The sequence below is a fragment of the Dermacentor silvarum genome, chromosome 6 (assembly GCF_013339745.2).
Source record: "Dermacentor silvarum isolate Dsil-2018 chromosome 6, BIME_Dsil_1.4, whole genome shotgun sequence".
NCBI classification, from domain to species: domain Eukaryota; kingdom Metazoa; phylum Arthropoda; class Arachnida; order Ixodida; family Ixodidae; genus Dermacentor; species Dermacentor silvarum.
In genome coordinates this window covers 75,143,192-75,163,937 of record NC_051159.1, presented here as the reverse complement: position 1 = coordinate 75,163,937, position 20,746 = coordinate 75,143,192, and the positions used below count along the sequence as shown (strand labels likewise).

Genomic DNA, 20,746 nt, shown 5'->3' with positions numbered 1-20,746 from the left:
AGGTGTTCTAGTGCACGTAGGACAGAAAAGGTGACGCTTGCAACAAAACAGCCACACCAAGTTAGCGTATAGCTATGCACGGAGCAGTGGCTCCGCCGCGGTGGCTCACCCGCCGCGGTGGCTCAGTTAGCTAAGGAGCTGCGCTGCTGAGCACGAGTTCGCGGGATCAAATCCCGGCCGCGGCGGCCGCATTTCAATGGAGGCGAAATGCAAAAACGCCCGTGTGCTTGCGTTGTGGTGCACGTTAACGAACGCCAGGTGGTCAAAATTAACCCGGAGCGCTCCGCTACGGCGTGCCTCATAATCAGAACTGGTTTTAGCACGTAAAACACCAGAAATAAAAAGAAGAAGGAAGAGCAGTAGTGCTGCGTAATTAGCGAAAAAAAGGCCGAAATTGAACACAGATGCGCTCGTTCAAACTAAAACCGGAAGCCGAAGTGTGGTTTCACTCAACAAAACACATGGGCCGATCCCGAAGGTGGTGCAGTCTAAACAACCACCAGCTGATGATGATGATGATGCCTCAACACTTGGCACAACCCACTGAGGGGGATAGGCCACGAACCGGGTGGCATTATGATAGAAATTTGAAATAAATTAATTTATAAATACATAAGTATAAGAATAAAAATAAATGACTAATTGAAAATGAGAAATAAAGCAATAATAAAAGAATTAAGTAGCGTATACTAAGTTAGTCAGCCTTGCCTGAATAGGAATAGTAATATGAATTTAATAATAAATTAAATACAGCAAAGGAAATACGTAGATTTTGAATAATAATAATAATAATAATATAATTGTGGTTTTATCACTTTACTTTTTGAATTTGCTAAAGCTATAATTTATTGAAGGATAAATAAAGCAATCACGTAACAATGGGAAAATATTAATAAGGCAATCTTTTTGTGTCACATAAAAAGTTATAAATGGCTCGGCAAACATTCCCGTGGCCATATCCTAACACCATGGCTCCAAGTGAGAGTATAACTGGACTGCTTAACGGCAGTCCTAGATTACGAAGTGGGATTTCTAAACATCGTTGTCGATGATTAGAAAACCGCCGACAGGATAGTAAAAAGTGATCGATAGATTCTGGTTCATTGCAGAGGTAGCATAATGGTGATGCAGCCAGACCACATCTGTGCAAGTAAAAATTTAGTTGTGGAATACGCAACGCAGTCTTGTAAATGTTACTTCGAATTGCCGGTTGGGACACCACTGTCGATTCCAAGAATAATTTAGATGTATAAAGTCTGTTGATTTTGCTAGTGCGAGGCTTTTCTTGTCTTCAGTCAAAGCAAACTGCCTATATCTGGCTGCAGTGATATACGCAGTTGCCGGCAGCACAGATATCGCCGGACCCTTTAAAGAAGCTCGTGCTAAAGAATCAGCTATTTCATTAAGTTGGATGTCTCGGCGGCCTGGTACCCATACTAAATGAACTAACCTTAAGTGGGGAGGAGCTAATGTATAAAACGTGTTTAAAGCTGTCAAAGTTGTAGATGCGTTAAGCGCGCTGCATACAGAAAGTGAATCTGTGACAATAATAACTTTTGTAACATATAGCGGTAACTTTCTCAATGCAAGAATTATTGCCAGAAGTTCGGCCTGAATAACTGGTGTGTAATCTGGCAGGCGAAGTGAAAAAGACCAATCGAGGGATGGTGAGTATATTCCCACGCCTGCCTTCTCTTCACACGAGGAAGCATCAGTCGCTATTACATTTATTGGGAAATGGGCCAAATAATCTTGCAAAAGGGCATTCAAATATGTTGTGGCAGCAGTTTTGCGTTATTAGGGAAAATATCCGCAAATTCTATTTTAAAGGACAATGTGGACCTATCAAACGGAATGATTTCCCTAATGTGAACATTTAAAGGTGCTAATTGTGCCTGCACAAATACAACCTGTGGGGTATGTAACCGAGGCCACGTGATCTCAAAAAATGAATTTGGTTCACTAATAAATATATATTCTGTACGTCTAAGAGGCGATTCATAAGCCCTTAAGTAGGTTTGAACCGTAAGCATACAGAACCACTAGCGCTTGCAGTGCACTAATGCGCCCATGCAAGACGACCTCGTCTTTCTTCAATGTCGATTGCTGTTGACTCACCTCTTTTTTTTCGATGCCGGTAGATTGCCTAATTTACAGCTTTTTCCGAAACCGCTTTTAAATTTGCCCCTGCTGTACCTGTTATTCCTTAATTCAAGAGGCCTAGTTTTGGTTCCCAAGAGCAACACACCAATTCCCCGAGACCCACAAAAAAGCACGTATATCATCAGTCCAAATAAAACAAGCTCACAAGAAGAGGGAGACTTGAAGTGGATAACAGCAGTCGAACAAGGAAAGACGCTAGAGCCAACGTTTCGACAAGGTGGCTGGTCAACGTCATGGCAGCAACTATTTTCCTTAGCAGCATTTATGTAGGCGTGGAAAATGAGTTGACATGTCGACGTACGTAAACGCCATAAACGAAAGCAGTTGTTGACCAAGCTGACGACTCCTCTTGTCGAAACGTTGGCTCCAGCTATATTCCTCGTTCAACCATAGTTACTCACTGGAATGTATCAATTGACAATTGTGCTTTTACCGCAATGTACACTTGTTACACGTTGGAATTTCCAAGGACAGTCAAGCCAGAAGTCAACGGCTGCTTCTTCATACCGTCGGCTGTCGCTGTCTTGACGGTTTAAGTGGTCCGCGAACGTGCACGTTCAGCTCATATTAATTATTCAATGATAATGTGGACGATTGTTCGTGACACACAGTACATGTTGTTACGTTTGGCTGTACAAGGCTGCAGGCCAGGTCGGACGACAGCTCCGGGAGCAAGAAGCTTATATTGTGGCATAATCGGTCGGCCAGGAGAGACGCTAGAAAGTTTCAGATTAGAGTATCTAAGCGTTGGGGCATGCAAATTCTATTAGATGCCCTTTACGTTCTTTCGCGCAGCCCTTGCGTTTCTTTTCTCTTTCTTTTTCTTTTTTTGTTTTTCCTGTACGCGCAGTAGTCTGCGTCCCCCAATGTATATGGCTCCTTTACTTAAAACATTTTATTGAGAAACAAAATGCTGGCAGCGACGGTGTTGCCACTTTTAATGACAATGAATACCAAGAAAGCGGTGGAAAGTTAACCAGCGCTAATGGTACGCCTGATACCGCTGTCAAGATTATCAATCCAGATTCACTTCGCTTCCTAGTGACGTCAGACGCATGAGGTGCGGAGCGTGAGCGGAACAATAGATCTCTTCGATTTGACTGCACTATCTACACTTGTTAAGGAAGTGCAGCAGTTCTGTACTTCGTTTGACGGTTCAGCGCGTGCAACCTGCACTGCGCGCTTCGCTTTGAATTTATGCAAAGGCCAGTTCAGCACTAGATCACGGTTCTCCTGCACTCGCTACTTTGGAAGGTCAGGTGACGTCTAAGCTCTTGATCTGTAGCAGACGACATGGCGCAGCATTAGTTGACTCGCAGTACGCGGATAAATATACAGTACAGCCCACTTTTGTTATAACAGGCCCACTAGGGTGGTGTACAAGTTTGATGCCTGTATAGTTGTCAGGGTAGGTTCGTGAAGGCTTGTAACGCGGTAACTTGCTTTCGTTTAAACGGCTTTCTGTTCGGACTTCCTTTGTGACCAAAAAACTAGCATCCAAGGCCACAATTTCGCTCTCACCACGCAATACTTCCATGATAATGAATGGTGCAGTAACAAAAATGGAATACCCTACCTTTTACTGCGTACGCATTTGTCGAAAATTTTTCCCCACCCGCAGCGCACGGCAGAGCTGGTTCGTTACTTCTTTCGTGCATGATTTGAAAGGGTCATGAGGCGCGCGCGAGGACGTTGCGCTGCCCTTGTACAAGGTGAACACGTGCAGCATGCGCACGGCACTATCGAGAACTGGTTCCGAAAGTGCGGCCAAATTGAAAATACCCCATATAACATCAGAAATATATTTCCACACATGAATTGTTTCATTTTTTGTCTGTGATCACATTCACCGAATCTCCGTGAACAGAATTGTCGCTGTTATCAGACTGCAACTCTCGCGCAAGACGCTCTTACTATATTCAATACTGCCTCAACGTTGCCGCTCTTAGATATCAAGACTGGTGCGTCCCATTTACATTTCCTCGCGCCACTCGAACAGTGTTGTGCAATCTAGTATTTAGGTGAACCCCACGAGTTTGCTCTGACCGACTTCACTCGACTAAATACCCGACCAACTCAAGCGGTGTGATTACATTTGATGCCTGTTGAATGTACGCACAGCAATCGTTTTCGAGTGCCACAAAATAAAATAAAATCGCGAGGATTAACGTCTCGAAGCGTCACAGTTGAGTATGAGGGATGCCACAGTAGAGCGGTTTGGATTAATTTTAACCATCTGGGGTGATTTAACGTGCACCAAAAGACGGCACACGATCGTTTTTTGCGTTCCGCTCACATGGTAATTCTGCCGCTCCGGCCGGTAACCTGAGGCTTAGCATAACGTCACAACCACTGAAGCACCGAGACTGGCGCTGTCAAGTATAGTTTCTCTTTTTGGGTGCAATTACGTTCATTAAAGAAAGATATTATTCATTCATTCCTTCTAATAGGGTTCCTACCACTTCGGCTGTAACTATATTGCGCGTCATTTTGAAGAAAAAATCTTAGAACTTTTCACCAGGCACTCAGCTCAGTGGCAACGTTTCTAGAAGAGAACTTGTGCTCAATGCCGCAGCGGTCATCATTTGCTGTGTTTGCGCAGTCGCCTTTCCGAAAGGAAAGAAAAAAAAAACGCCCGAGTGTGTTCTAACGCAGGCTTTCGATGGTTTCCGGAGCTCGCCCTATAGTCAAAGTGTTCAAAGTGCTCCTAAGCCATCGTACGTTCTTGAAACTGATAATGGTTCTGCTGGAGAGTGAAGTGTCGGATGCTTCTAATTACGACGGAAGCAAGGTATACTCGTAAGATGCCGGCACTCAACCTAAACACTTTAATTTCTTATCCTTCAGTTTCTGAGGTTGCGATGATGACGCGACCGTAAAATGAAATATCTCATACTTTACGTGTGTGGGCCCGTGGCCTCCAGTATCGCACCTTTCGCAAGGCGCACCGTTGCGATCCTCGTACGCCATGGTTGGCCAGTGCACAGGAAAGCGCTAGTTGTGACACTTGCGTAGAGTGCGTTTGGCATTGGTTGCCTAAGTCAAATGGTGCAAGGTGAGGGTCTTAGGCAAGCTTGGGCAGCTTGTAGAGGCTCGTCTCAAAAGCAGATCAATACAAAAGTGTTGTTACGATGCGAACAACACAATCGTCGCAAGCGATATTTGAATGTAAGGCTTCTACCACAGGAGTTTTGCTGGTGTCACCGCGTAACATAGCAAATGTGAAATATTCTAGAAACACTGTAGGAGTCAAGCTAGCGAGCCACAGACATTTAACGCATGTGTCATGTCTCTATTCGATCTCCGTCATTATTACGCAAGTAAACTTTGAGATAATTCATTTGCAACAGATAGCGCATATTGTCGAGAACATCGCCAAATAAACTTCAAGCAGCATGACGAATTCCCTTTTCTACAGGTATATTATGTGAAGTAATAAATGCAATCGTGTCGCCACACAGCTTCAATAAAAACGACTTCAGCGTAACAAACTTGGTAGATTCTTTCTTCTGATAAGGTCTACCAACCAGAATGGTTTCCTAGGTTAAGAATAAGAAACGTCGTTGCTACGGTAAAAAAAAAAAAATGTTCTCCCACAAAATAGCGTTATATTTATTTGTTGTTGAGAAAGCATTTGGCCACGTGTAAATGACAGACTGGAAGCGATAAAAGGACATTGTCTCTGATGGACACTGACTAAATGTAGTATGTTCACAAGACCATTACAAAACCTCATACAAAATATATTTATCGCTTTCGAAAAACGGAAATATTAGTTCAGCTCTTGAAACAACAAAGTTGATACATCAAAAAATTGACTATAGAAAATAAGCTGCGCTGAGCCACCAGCATAAAAAGTCCTACTATAACTGAAGCAGCAATAATAATAATAATAATAATAATAATAATAATAATAATAATAATAATAATAATAATAATAATAATAATAATAATAATAATAATAATAATAATAATAATAGGACCGGGTACACAAGCATGCCGGCCGTAAATGTTTCCACGACATTATGACCGGCCTTCTAAGTGTATGAGTAAAAAGCATGTGACTGTGAGCAAAGCGATGCGTGCGTCTTTTTGCATGTTTTAAAGAGTTCCGGATTAACATCAAACAGACCTTCACGCCTAAGTTGGTAGTATATGAAGTACGAAAGAAATGGCAACGTGTGTAGGATTTCGTTAAAAATCTAATGATACTAGAAAAATGAAGCTGTGAAAATAAGGTGTTGATTAACTCTTGCAACCAGATTTCGAAGCCCTGATACCACATGTTTATGTCGCAACAGTTCGGATCACAAAACATTTATTGAGCGCGAAAGAGGGATCAAAGACCTATGAGTCTTCGTTCGAAGTAAGGTGCAAGCTCAGCCAGTTCGACTGCTTAATGAAGCATTGAAAGCGTTTTTACAGAGTGATTTCGAAAGAGCAGTCATACCAACAGCAAGTTCTGCTGTTTCTATCAAAGTAGCCAAATGACAGCGATTATTCTCACGAGAAGACTCTGGCCCACAAGCGTAAAAATTTGTCGCGCCCATTCGAAGAACGCTTGTATCTCTGCGTTGTTCTGAAGACAATCACGACTTCTCTTTCTAAAACAGAGGGCATTCATTTTCAGCGTACATAGGGCTGCCCTTCCTGCAGCGGAAAGCGCGGGAAAAACCCCACGTGAAGCTTGCAGCCTTGTTGCACATTACTCTTGCGTCCCTGGACCCGCACTGAACGAAGCACCAAAATATAAACAGCAGCTGCCTGCCGGACAAGTGTTCATAGTTGTGCAATCCGAAAGGTGTGCGCGATGCTGCCTGTGATCCGCGGGCGAACGCCTGGAAAACTACGCGTACCGATACAAGGCGCTGAAGGAGCTCTAGCTGACGGCTACCGAGTTCGCTCGCGACCATCTCGTGACCGAACACGCACGTCAGGTTGGGCTTCAAGGACGCGTGAAGCTCGTTCTCGGTTGCTAGGACGACATCGAACAACCGCGTGGCCAAGGCATAGGAGACCTCGGCGCCCAGGGTGCCGTACGTGATGGCCGGCAGAGCGTCGCTGCTGTATAACGGCTCCTGAAAGATGATAGGATGCAGTTCGACATGGCCGTCCACGAAATGAAATAACCGCACGGTCCCGTTCACGACCATGTTCACCACGGAGATATTGCTCCTCTTGATACTGCGGTACCCACGTGTAGCCAGTTCCATGTTATTGAAAATGTTGTCGCCCATCTCTGGGAAGTGCTCGTAGCCCTGTTCGCTTGAACCTGCGTCGACTTTCCTTGTGGTGGATAGGTGGTCAACGAGTCCGGCTACTGAAAATGCATCGCTTGGCAGAGCATCCCGCCAAGCGGCAATCGCGTTAACTCTGTCTCGCAAGACACTCTCTATATTCCGTCCTGTGTCCTCGGCGTCCGCTAGAACATGGGCACTGATCTCATCCCTCGCGTAGCTCGCGTACAAGGCTGGGCTCATATACATGTTGGTCAATTTGGCACAGAATATTGCTTGACCTTCCCTGGCTTCGTCATCGGTGGCGAAGAACCGGCGGATAAGAATCGAGCTCGACATAAGCGACAGCGCCTGCACAACGCCCCAGCCAACATAATAGGCCAAGTCGCTTTCACCTTGGTGCCTGACAAGAGCGAAAAGCGACTGGAAGAAGCGCACGTTTTCGATGGCCACTGAAAAGTTGTCGTCAACGGAGACATTGAACGCAGCGCCGATCTCTTGCACCCACGCTTCACGCGGCTTCGCTTGCCCCGCCAGGTCGACAGTTTCGTTGAGAGTAACATTCTCGATGTTAATCCAATCGCCCGTGTCGAACTCAGTGTTGAGCGTTGACAGCACAGCTCGCTCGATGTTCCAGTGCTCGTGGTAAGGCAACGCCCGCTCGGCTCCACGCTGCGTGAACGCTTCAACCGCGGTTTCGAAGAAACTCCTGTACGTTTGTTCCACGTATGTGTTTAGCTGCTGCTCGATTTGCTTGTGTCGCTCGACGAGGAAATGAAAGAAGGGCGCAGGTGCAATGGTGAGGCTTCCTTCAGCTGGGATGTCAAAAAGCAGGATGCTTCCCCAGTTCCACGCGGCTGACACCGTGGAAAGGATGCGGAGTATGTTGGCCTCTTTGCTCCATTCTGGCCACAGTATGCCGAATTTTTGTAGCATCGCTTTAGCTTCGCCGACGTCCTCCCTGCCTCCTGCGTAGACTCTTGTGCAAGAACGGTAAAACATAGCTGCATTCTGTATTGCAGTCCTTCCAAATTGGGGTATGGTCATGCCATCCATAATCGATGCCACAGACGCCAGGAACCTAGTCGAAATTCGGGAAAACAAAGGACACTGATGTTAAAGCGAAATAAACGTGCAGTTCGTGGGTATCGTGACGACTACTGCGAATGTATTACGAGCGTAAGTAAACAAGAAAAAAAAACACATTGGCCGGCAAGGGATAAAAATGGGATAACAAGTGAAAGCAGAGAGCAACAGAGAATATTTACAAGTGAGTGAGCGAGTAAGTTAGGAAGAAATACAGCGAACGAGGGCAAAAAACAGAAAAGCAAGAGACGAAGAAAGAAGGGAGCAGAGAAAAAGAAATAAGGTACGGGAAGAAAACAATCTGATTCAGACATTTGAACTACGTGCTCAATTTAAAGCCAAGTGAGAACACAGCATTGTTATCCCGGAGGAACTTTCTTTCCTCATTCCTCATTAGGAATTAGGAATCTCTTTCCTCATTAGTTGCTATCTCAACGCTAGAATTTCTTCCCGTCCATTTATTTATGCTTGTGTCAGACACCTGGGACGATGACGTCCTTCGCACGCCGTTGACCACGTCGGGGGTTGCTGCATGTATCTAGAACTAGCGTCTGGACTGCGCTCTCGAAATGTCCCTCATGTACATTGAGGTACACTGTTAGTGAGAACGTTCCGATGTGTGGCTTTCACACTGCTGACGATCTAGCTGCTAGTACCGGCTGAACTCGCACCAGTGCACTGAACAGAGATGTGAAATGTGCCAGCGCCACCAACCACAAGCCATACGCTGCAAAGTCAGGTGACTGTTCACTTCACAGAGGGAAAAGTTAGCAGTCATATGTTCCCTTCAATAGTGGACCGCAATGTGCGTGTGTTGATGAGCATAACCAGTTTGCTTCGTATCAAATGTGGTTAACTCCGATCAGTTTGATCAGTTGCGTGTTTGGAATCAGAGCACATTGGAAATGAGTGAGAAACCGTTATATGTAGAAAATTACGTCGGAGCTCTTCTTACGCTGACGGACCAGCTTAAGATAAAAGGGAAACTTCAATGGTCATGCACTGGTCATGCAGTACTACAGCATACGAGCCACCCAAGCATAATCATTCAATGCAGTCAAAGCTCATATATTCAGTAGAACGGCTTTGAAGCAATATGCATCTTACAGCGTCAGTATTGCAGGGATAACGATGGCTTGAAATATATCGCTAGCACAGTGTCAGGGGCGTATTAAGAGCAAGTTATTCCACAATAATCAAGACAAGGAATATGATATAGCAAAAGCACGCTACTTTATCTAACGAATGGTCAGGCGCGTATATGAGTACATTTCTGTATGCGTTCTTGGTTCTTCTTAAAGCCGACAAGGACGCGTTCGAGCACGTAAGAAAAAAAAAACACCGCATATCCATGAAGTGAATGATGATGAGTGAGCGAAGCACCGGGGGATCATTTGGGCAAAACACCAGAAGCGTTCTCCAGAAGCCGGAAGTCGGCTTCCGGAAGCCGGAGTTTGGCGTACATATACTATATATATATATATATATATATATATATATATATATATATACTGTACATGTGTACAGTATATAGAGCGCTTATATAGCCCTTGTGCACCGCAGCGCCCCTAGCGGTCTCCATGCAAACCAGAGAGCTACGGACAACGGGCGAGGGACAAGGCTCGGCCCTAAGGAGCTTCGCCCCTAAAATTGATAAGTGCATAGACAAAAGGACGACAGAAACGATAGACCTTGGGGCAAATAAAATGTTGCTTTTGCGGCTAGTTACTGCGTTAAAAAACCCGTTAACGTCAGAAATGTTATCGCGAACTAACTTGCGATGTGGAACATAAGCAAATGAACACAAGGACACAATTACATTAAAATTGACTGAGTTCACCATGAGATCAACGAAAGACGTATTCAAGCACAACTGTATATTAAAAACAAGAGAAAGTAAGTAAAGCTGTAAATTGTCTTATTACGATAGTAATTATACGGACACTCTAGGCAAGTAATCGCCAGAGCCACCGCCGTCGCCGTGATGTTCCGAATAAAGTCCGAATTCGAGGAGAATAAGCAGCCCGCGCGGAGGGAGATTTGTGGTTTGGGGTAGGTGTAAGTTTGGGTGATGAGCAGCGCAGTAACTGTCTCAGAGAGCAGGACACCTCAACCACCCTGCACTGAGGAGTGGGGATCCTGCGCTGCGGGTGTGAGGGCAAGCGTGCGGGGGCGAGCCGAGAAGGGTGGTGATCTGATGCACGCCGTCTGAATACCGCGCGCCTAATGTCGGAGGTAGCGTAACGTGAGCTTTGTAGAAGCGGCACAGTTGCAATATTCAAGCGATTGACCTCACGAAACGTTCACTTTCGGACAAGCACGCACGCTCGTTGCTGCCGGCGCTCCATGATCCCGCCTGTGTTGTGACGGCGAGTGCACACGTGTTCATCGAGTGATATCTCTTCATGCTTGTCTGCGCACGCGTGGCACCACCCTTGTTTAGGTAATCCTTAGCTGTGTTTACAGCGCAAGGCTTCACGTGGTCAAAATAAGAGGCTAGGACACAGAGCGCTGACTTCCAACTCAATCTTAATCCCAAAGAAAACACTCATGTGCCTTTTTTTACAATGGAATGCAAGTACAGATGCTCTGCTGTCTTCTAATCACACAAACATGAGCGCCACCTGATATTAATGGCACAGGTTGAATTCACAACGTAACCCGCACTGGGAATGCAGTAACAGTTCGCTCCGGTTTGCCTGTTTGCAACTGTCGAAAAATATCACTCGTTACGACGCCCGATAGTAACGCTCACACTCACTTGTTGTACACGAAAGCCTTGACCGAATAAGGGTGTTGGGCGTCCCAGCGGGAACACACGTGCTCGTACAGGTCCATACAAGGTGGCGCCGACTCGTTCAGTGTGTTCTGCAGCAGCTCAGAGTAGTAGTGGCAGGCCGGAGAAGTGCACACAACGGCGACCGGGCGCAGGCGAACCAACAGCGCGCCAGCGATGAGCGTCAGCATCACCGCCGCCACGACCGCGAGCACCAATGCTCGCGCTTGCCGCTTGAAGGTGCTGCCAGTAGTTCCGCCCGTGGACGAAGACCAAGGCCCCGGCGGCGGTGGTGGTGACGAGTCGTAAGAAGGAGTGACGTCGGGACGACAATTTGGCGTCGCATTTTCGTGGTCGTCACTCTTTTGGGCTTCCTTAGGGATAAAACGCGCCACATTAGCGAGAAACGAAGAAGTAATGTCGAATTGATTTGATTTGTATACATTTATTTTAAAACTGCTAGAAACACACCTGGCGACAGCATCTACTAAGGATGACAATATGGATGTGAACCGGCATTAAAATGACAGGAAGCCAGTTCTTCTCAAGATATTCCAAGTCAATGCAGGACCCAACATAATTTCAGGTGCTAATCTCTGAGCCCTTTAACTATTTGCTTTAGAGGTCTGCAAAAGCCTATAGAGGTCAGTTTTTAAAAGCCTACGACAAGTGATGGTGACCCGCCGTTATGATATTTGTGTGCGCTGTGGTTGTGAAAGTTCTGGCCTGAAATATATTGGGGCGGATTAGCGCTAGCTTCGACGCATAAGTGCACCGGCTGAGTTTGGGGAGTTGTACATTTGTTGCACTCATCGAATGCATAACAATTGCGAATGCGAACAAGTTTTAAAGGTTTTGAATCAAGAAAACTTACAACCAATTACCCATGGTAATACTTGTTGCCAATGTACCACCCAGATTTAGTCAAACACACATGTAACCGAACGTTAATTTGAAACATTAACACCAAGTTACAGTAATATACTACTGTTCCTGAAGGTTCAAAGCTTAACGTTTGCCGAGAGCAGATCTTTCGATAAAAAATGCGTAACGTAGGGCACGATTAACGCCACACCAAGAGAAGTTTACTCTCAACCTCGTAACTATCTAAGACTGACATGATTCCCGTTATAGAAATGGCACTTGAAGAATCGTCTATTCGGCTAATTGCTTATAGTGCTCTATGTGATTGCGGTTATAAGCAATGCGATGTGTAAGTGCCCTTTTTGTCGACGCGAATGCCATACTACAATACTAAAACGATCTATATTTGTTGGAAGTGTAACGAAGCCCGAATAGTTTAGAAGTGACATTTCTGAACTTCTTCTCTATTTTGAACTAAAAAAAAAAAGCTCAAGTAATACACTGTAAAAAACCTTACAGACTTAAAAGTGAATAAGGGTGAAAATGTGTCTATAACTCACACCCTGACACCCTTCTTGGGTCTAAGAAAATGAGTTGTGCACCCATTTAAACCCTTGTACAGTTAAAAGGGTGCAGTCTATTTTACAATGTACTTCACCTAAACATATAGTATCACACAAAAGGTGCTTCGAGATGCCCCCTCCGTGCTATGCTTTAGACAAAAAAAAGACACGTCAGGAAGAGCCATATTTATCAGGCTCTCTTATCGATTCAACACGTAGCTCTCGTCAAACTTTCCTCCTGCTTCTCTTGATTTACTCGTTTCGTTATCTGCACGACAAACAGTACAAAAATGAGAGGCAAGGAGACCCCGCAGCCGGATGTAGAGGCCATTCCACTCGACTTGCTAAACTTGCTTTCTCGAGTGCAAAGTCCTTAAATCACAGCCGTTTTTCACTTACACGACAGGAAACCGTGGACTATCGACGTCAAATGCGGCTCTGGCGAGCTTCACCGTATAGAGGCGATGTTCTGGCATAACTATAACGCTAAGAACGAAGTGTCAAACTTGTGGGGACAACACAGACTAATCTGAAAATGATAGCTTCTTTAAACGGTCCCGTTCCTTTTGACAACTTTTCGATAAAAGAAAATGAAGTATAGTTTTCGAAAATCTTTCACCCGAAGTCAAACGTAGAGTTTCAAAATAGGTGCCATAGACCAATATGTCGCAATACGGTATGTACGAAGTTTCTTCAGTGGCGCTTCAACAAACATGCGAATGATCGGAAGGACGTGGAATTTTTGGGAACATCTTCCTTCTGTCTTCGAGCAACCTTATGGCTTCGTATGTTCTCTTTCTTGACGATGATTTATCCAAACAAAATTGTTTTATGGCAATAATTTTTCTCATTCAGTCTCTCATTTTTATGATTCGGGGAATGTCAAGATGATCACCAACAGCAGCAATTCTTTATATCATAAAAGAGCCAGTGCACATGATGAACATTCTTTACCAATCACAATCAAAATCTTGATAAAATGGCTCTTACATGGTCTGAATCACGGTAAGTTACTTACGCGGTCCGACTAACTTGATGAAATGAACTATGGTAAGCGCAAAGCAAATGAAGTAGTGAAACGTTGTAAGGTAAGCACAACAATAAAAGCAGCTGTCTAAACGTTGCTGTCTGAACAGATGCATGCCAAATCGTAGACAAATCTACGTACATACTTATAATTACGATGGTCATTGAACGATTGCAGCGCCAGATTTTCCCCTAGTGATATTGGTATGAAACTCTATTTCTGAGGCCATGGTAGTAAACTGCAGTAATTAATTTACAGTTTCTAGACTCTGGAAGATATCGCTTCTCACAATATAGCATTGTCTGCAATACAGGCAGGCATGGGTGCAGACTTCCTCCCTCAAACGACAGTACATGATCGTGTGATGTCCCGCTCGCACGTGCGTGCGTGCGTGTGCGTGTGCGTGCGCGTGCGCGTGTGGTGTGTGCGTGGTGCGTGTGTGTGTGTGTGGTGTGTGTGTGTGTGTGTGCTGTGCTGTGCTGTGCGTGTGTGTGCGTGCTGTGTGCTGTGTGCTGCGTGTGTGTGTGTGTGTGTGTGGTGTGTTGTGTGTGTGTGTGTGTGTGTGTGTGTGTGTGTGTGTGTGTGTGTGTGTGTGTGTGTGTGTGTGTGTGTGTGTGTGTGTGTGTGTGTGTGTGTGTGTGTGTGTGTGTGTGTGTGTGTGTGTGTGTGTGTGTGTGTGTTTGAACAGCAGCTTTCTTTGTTTCTTGTCACAGAAAAGACCGACAATTAAACAAGCGCTTCTCACACTTAAATTTCATCCTGGACATAGCCAAATTTGATAGAGGCGGGTAAATTAAATTGTTAGTGGCGCTTCTTCCCGCTCGCCTGTCTTTCGCGTGCGTTTGTTTGCATACCTCCCCATCCGTACCACATGTTGTGGCATAAGCGGCTGAATACGTGGCGTCTACCTATTTGCGAATAGAACAACAAATGCCGCAGTTTCTCCCGAAAGGCGTAGCATCGAATGTGATAGCAAATTATTAGACAGGTATACAAAGGAAAGATAGTAGTTTTAGCGGCCGTATAAAATTGTACACATTCGCTAACTAACTAAATTAGCAAGCAGGGTGTCACGCACGCACAGACAAACATGAACACGTCTCACTCGATGACAGCGGACAGAGGAGTGGCAGCAGCAGCAGCGAGCGAATAGTCCTTCATGCTGCCTCTCGATTCAACGCCAACAAAGCAGCGAGAATACAGCGCACAGGAAACTATCAGCCCTCAACGCGTCTATACTCTGCAAACCCACCGCAGATCGTTTTCAAGACAGGGTCGCGCGGCCGCACTCAGCCGCGCCAAAACGCAGCCGCCGCTGGAGTAGAGCCCCTCCTCCCCCTACTGCCTTGCGCGTGATGGAAGAAGGCGCGCATCCTCCCCGCCTTCCTCTCTTGCGCGCGCGAGGTTGAGGCACTGTCCCTCTCGGCTCACGTTTGCAGGCGTTATGCATTTTAGGTAGAATATCTTTCTGTGAGTAGCTGCTCAACAGTGTAGCATCTGTTATACGACTGTGGTATGTTTGACTTATATTGGACGAAAATAGAACATACCTGTTTTTTTTCACTGGCTGAGTGCAATGAGGGACGTGACCTTGAGTTTCTCTTCTGGCTTGGACGTGTTTTGGGGGCCGCTTTATCGGCAGATAGCGGCGACTTTAGATCCTGGGACACCTTTGAGATGGTACTCTCCTTTGGACCCTAAATAAAACTTAATACCGTAAGTAAAAGAAGAACATGCATGTATTTGTTTTTACTAAGGTCTACTAATTTGTGCGTAGCTTTGGCAGCGCACGCATGAATGCTTCCTTTTTATTATGCTGCATAATCTTAGTTGATGTACCGATAAATACCATGTACTTGTGACCTTTTCATGTTTTTATTTTTATTTCTTACTTTTGCGCACACTATTTTGCTTTTGTCATTCCGTCCATTTTTTAGACTTTGCTGTAGGTATATTTCAATGCATACTGAAAATAAATCTGCTGTTAGGGTGCGCAGACTCAGGTCAAGCCACATTATTTGTGTTCTTTCGCCTGTGCACCAGTCAATATATCATTGATGTTAAATAAAGGAATTGAGTTGAACTGTGGATTACTATTTACGGGACAGTGTCAGCGCACTCACGATGTTAATATTGACGATGATGCTGATTACAGCAGCAGTAGCAGTAGTAGAACTACGTAGCAAAAGCATGAGTAGTACAGGTGGGGGTGGTTACTAGTAGTATTAGTATTAGTAGTAGTAGTAGTATTTGCAAGAGCGAGACAATGATGATAGTTCGTGAGACCACGAGCCGGAATATTAGCCTCGATATGCAAGGCTAATAATATTATTAATTAGTAAGATAGCATATTAATTTGCAAACGAGTAGGTATTTCAGGTTCTCGGACAATTCTTATGTTCTCACATAATGCGCAAGAACTAAATTCGGTAAGTATAAATGGGCGGAAAGTGCGGGATACTCGCTAAAACTACGAGACATAGTTTGATGACTCCAGGTAAAAATTAGGTGGACGCCTGCACGGCGTTTTCACAAGCTTCTGGGAAGCTTTTTTTTTTTTTTGCTTCCGCTTTCGGTATGCGATTGCGAATACAAAGTTGTCATGCTTTGCAGTGTTTGTGACAGGAACAGCTACTTAAAGGGGCCCTGAACCACCCCTCGGGCTCGCTGAAATATCATAGTCCGCTGGTTGCACACGCTGTTGTGAACATCTCAGCCAAGTTCTACAGTCGTGCGCGATCCGTGGAGCTCGCAAGTGGAACGCGAAGTCACCTTACTCTCAGACGCTCTCGTTTCAAAAGACCCCGTGATCCTCAATCTTTTCTCTGTGCTTTATTTCGTAATAAAGCGCACTCCAATACACGGCTGCTATTGGTCGCCGCGGTTGGCTACACCGCGGCTGCGGCGAGGTGCCGCCACGAGTCCAGTGGGTAAGCGCACTACGGCTCCCTGAGGACAACCGCGTTTTGGTGACGTTTAGCGCTTCGTAGGCACCAAAATGGGAAGTCTAAAATAAAATTTCAACTGCGCGCCACGGTGACGTTTCCGAGGCGGAGCGTTGTGGCCCCGCCCCACTCCGCCGTAGCCTTCGCAGTGCAAGGCGTTGAAGGACGAAGGGGAGCACCGCGGACGCCGTGTTTGATTGCCAATAACACCGCTTCAGCTGAACGTATAAGTACTTTTTGCGTCAAAGTGATTCTGTCTGAAATAGCCTGTTTTCACTTCAAATGTATTTCTACACTTCGATAAAAAGTGGTTAAGGGCCCCTTTAACCAAATGGGGCTTGCTTTCCCACGTAATTGCATCTGAGCGAGGTTAGTCCATAACTGCATTACCTTCACGATAATTAGGTTGCTCGCGTAACTCGGGTACCAGATAAAAAAAGACGCCCGCAAGACTTACACGGGATCTTTTCGACTTGAGCGAAGCGTTCCGTTTACCACTGAGGGTGCCGTGGGATCTCGTTGACTTCATTTTAGTGGCAGACGTCTTCGTGTCAGCTTCCATTTCGCCGATTATTGGTGCTTCTTCTGCCTCTTCTTCAACGGTGACAGTTCGTGCATTTAAATAATGATGCTCGCACCATATGGTCAAGGTAAAGGAATATGGCTGGCAAGAAAACAAAGAACAGCATTATGAAACCGTCAGTAGGGAATGAACGAACCTGGCAGGAAAATCGAGGCCCTACTCAACGACTCACTGTTACTATAACCCGGAGTCACCATCATCACCAATTGTTCCTCCTCTGCCATAAGTTTGGCCACTATCATCATAAGCTGTAGTGCCGCTCGCACCATCGCTACCATTCGTCACCTCTGATACCTGTTGTGTCGGGCGACCCCTGGTGAAATGCTAAAACACCAGTACGGTAGGGGTCTCTATTCATGCCACTGGGTGGAGCTGGGTCTCTCCCCTGCCTCTTTGCTACCACCAACCAGGCGTGGCCATGCCGATCATGTGACCCGTGCCTCGCTGACCAATAGCCTTCTGCCCCCACCATAAAACCACCTGCAATAAACGCGGGAGAGCAGTCTCCCGTCAGTCTCGTCGAAGCTTGGTCTGCGCGTCGTCACTTTACGCGCCCTCCCGTCGTTCGGCCTCTCCGTCGGCCCGCCGCGGGTTACGCTACGCTCCTGCCCTACACAAAAATACCTAAGGCCATCATCATCATCACCTACAAGAGGATGCGCGCCCACTTGAGTCAGACTTCGCTTACAGTGTGCCTGCTTCGTGTTATTCACAGCTTATGGCGACAAGGGCCACCGTTAAGCCTCGCGGCTGTGATTTCCGCGTCGACCACAAACTCTTAGAAATGAAGGAAATGAAAAGCTGGGACCTAGCACCCCAGCTTTTATGCATCCACTCATCCACACAGAGGAGTCTCTCTAAGCATGACCTACGATGCACTGCTCGGTACATTGAATGCGAGCCAAGATTAAAAATTTAAAACAAAATGGAATGGCGCTGCATTTTAAAATTACCAGGAGGGAAATCTCACTTTGCTGTCATCCAGCGACCGTGAGAATGATGGGAATACATACATATTTCTACGATTGGGCAGAAACGAATTCGTTGAGAAAGCGCGTGTGTAGCTGTTTTTATTTACAGGGATAAGTCCCCTATAACCTTCTAGTGCAATTAGCATTGTTAGGATACTTCACGAACTTGCCAGTATCTATCCATCTGTATGTGTATATATAGATATATATAACCGTTTTCCCGTCTGCCTGGGTAGTCTATGATTGAATGGGTAGCGCATCGGGCTGCTCTTCTGCGGGAACAAGGTCCGAAACCAACTGTCGGACCCACTTGGGTCACTGGGTGTGTGCCGCGGTTCAATGACAAAAAAAAATCTTTTAAAATTTATTTCGTGCAGAATGTAACCCGCGTCGTATATATTCAATCTTTGTCTATGGGAAGCTCCCATAGTGAGCCACACTTGCCTCTTTTCCCTTCACACCTTTCCCCAGACAGCCCTCGATCATAATTTAGATACATTGTTCTCTCTCTCTCTCTCTCTCTCCTTATTTAAAAAAATATCTTGAAATAAAGGTCATTCACTCACCTGCTCGATTGCTTCGCTCCTCCACCGCCTGGCACCCGACAACGTCCATGGCTATCTTATACATACGAGCGCGTGCCACGTGGTGTTGCGAAGAAGAAGAATCACGTCCGTTGAATGAGCGTTTCTCGCAACGCTGCCACAAATCGCGATTTTCCTGCAATACCGAATATGAAGCAGCAGTCCCGCAGCCTGCCTAAAAGTTCAACGATGACTCCTTCGCCTCCTAGCGGTGCCAGTAGCCTCGAGACGCAGAGGATCGCCGAGGTGAGATGGAAAAACAGTGTGCTACTCTGGTGGAGAAGCGCTTTGCCCTGACTCGATGGTGCAGAGATTCGACGAACTCTTCACCTTATTCCATACTTGTTCTTGTGCTCGATGGCAGGGAAGCTTGAAGTACAAATGCACTCGGCGCATGAATACCATTCGTGACTGTCCAGATTTTATTCCCCGAAAGCGAGTGCTCACTGCAGCTCATGTATATCCTCATAAACGGACGTGCTTTTTAGCGAACGCTTACAAATGCTCACATGTAACTTTTCTTTAGCAAAATAATGTTTTTCGCAGTATTATCGCGTTAAAAAAACTTACGAGACAAATTTCTATATGGGCCACTAACATTTTAGTTCCTAATCAGTTATTGAAAATCTGGAACGACAAAAACAGCCAATATTGCATCACAATATTTTTCATACGTTTTCCGTGGGATCGTACGAATAGAACATTGTCGTATTACACGAATAAGCGGTTAGAGTCAAGTGCAGCGGGCTACATTTATGTTTTAACCAAAAAAAACTGTTACGCTAACCGAAAATGCTTCATATGAGAGTAACTTTTTTTTTCTGTCTCGTCAGGCTATCCGGGGGCTGTTTTGCAGCGAAGCTGTATATGACTAGGACCACGGGATTTCTTCGTCTCCGTTTACTCTAGGCCAGCACGTGGCGGACGAACCAGCGATGTTTTAGGTGCCATCACATTCCTTTGAATGACCCGTTGTGAAATCAGGAGCGCGATGCAACGCAGGACGCGTTAGTATCATGCAGATGCATATTGTGCGTCTGGCATCAGTGTCAAAATTGATCCGGAGTCCCCCACTACGGCGTGCCTCATAATCATATTTTGGTTTTGGCGCGTAAAACCCCAGAATGTAATCGAGTCTCAAGGCACGTACACTTGGAATGAATTTTGGAAGGAGCGCAGTTTTGAGATAAGCGCACTCAAAGTTTCGGTGAAAATGTCTTGTTTCTCCAGTTAGCTTGTCAACGAAACGCCTTTTTACGCAATGTAAAAAGATAGAGACTGCAACACCGGTGCATTTAATCGAACAATTTTAGAAAGCATACCTCAAAACTTGCATCATCCTCTGATTTCGTTCCAAGTGGAGATGCCTTGCAAACTCACCGGCTACAATTCGTAAATTGCAATAAGGACATTAATGTTGTACAATCTAAAGTTAATTATTCAAATTTTGTTAATTAGTGAGCCATGCATTATGATTTCTTATGCAACTAATGTGCTCCTCTTCAAGCAATTCAGCTCAATTATTAGATTTTAGCTATCTGACATAAGCATTTTTTAAATTGTGTCAAATCTAAAAAGATACACTTTATACATAAATTTTTATTGATGTTTGGAAATGCCATACTTTTGTTTTACGGGTAACTATCTAATTAAACATTGCCAGCAGTAGTGCATTCGGCATACGGAAGCGCTCACTGATCGGCCGTCTACGTCACACCTCCATCAATTCTTTCTGAGTGCCTTTTTCGCCAAATAAACCGAGTTGAGCTATACATTCTTACAGTTACTATTTCGAAGGGCGAGTTTGTTAAAGCTTTGGTATACGTGTTAGTCTTGCAGGAATACTCCCGCATCATTTCGGACTTTTGTTTGTTTTCCATTTAAATGATTTTTTTTTCATCTCGTAACACTAGGGAAACATACACGTGAACCCCAGAGCGCCTGAAA

At 45.3% G+C, this 20,746-nt stretch overlaps 1 protein-coding gene across 1 annotated transcript; it reads right to left on the bottom strand.

The window, feature by feature from the left end:
• Nucleotides 1-6,207: 6,207 nt before the first annotated feature.
• Nucleotides 6,208-17,544, bottom strand: LOC119455065 (neprilysin-1). The gene is made up of 4 exons (XM_037716569.2): nucleotides 17,119-17,544; nucleotides 15,267-15,413; nucleotides 11,248-11,636; nucleotides 6,208-8,481 (listed from the first exon to the last, which is right to left on the bottom strand). Exons 1-4 carry the CDS (start codon nucleotides 17,221-17,223, stop codon nucleotides 6,768-6,770), a joined length of 2,355 nt encoding a protein of 784 aa, XP_037572497.2. The 5' UTR covers nucleotides 17,224-17,544; the 3' UTR covers nucleotides 6,208-6,767.
• Between the last annotated feature and the right edge of the window lie 3,202 nt (nucleotides 17,545-20,746).

Bases quoted from the DNA above. Each gene is read 5' to 3' on its own strand.
- LOC119455065 (XM_037716569.2), bottom strand. From the start codon at position 17,223: ATGGAAGCTGACACGAAGACGTCTGCCACTAAAATGAAGTCAACGAGA. The intron at 15,414-17,118 runs GTAAGTCTTGCG...AGTTTTATTTAG, and splicing joins TCAAGTCGAAAAGATCCCGT to GGTCCAAAGGAGAGTACCAT. The intron at 11,637-15,266 runs GTATGTTCTATT...TTTATCCCTAAG, and splicing joins CAGCCAGTGAAAAAAAACAG to GAAGCCCAAAAGAGTGACGA.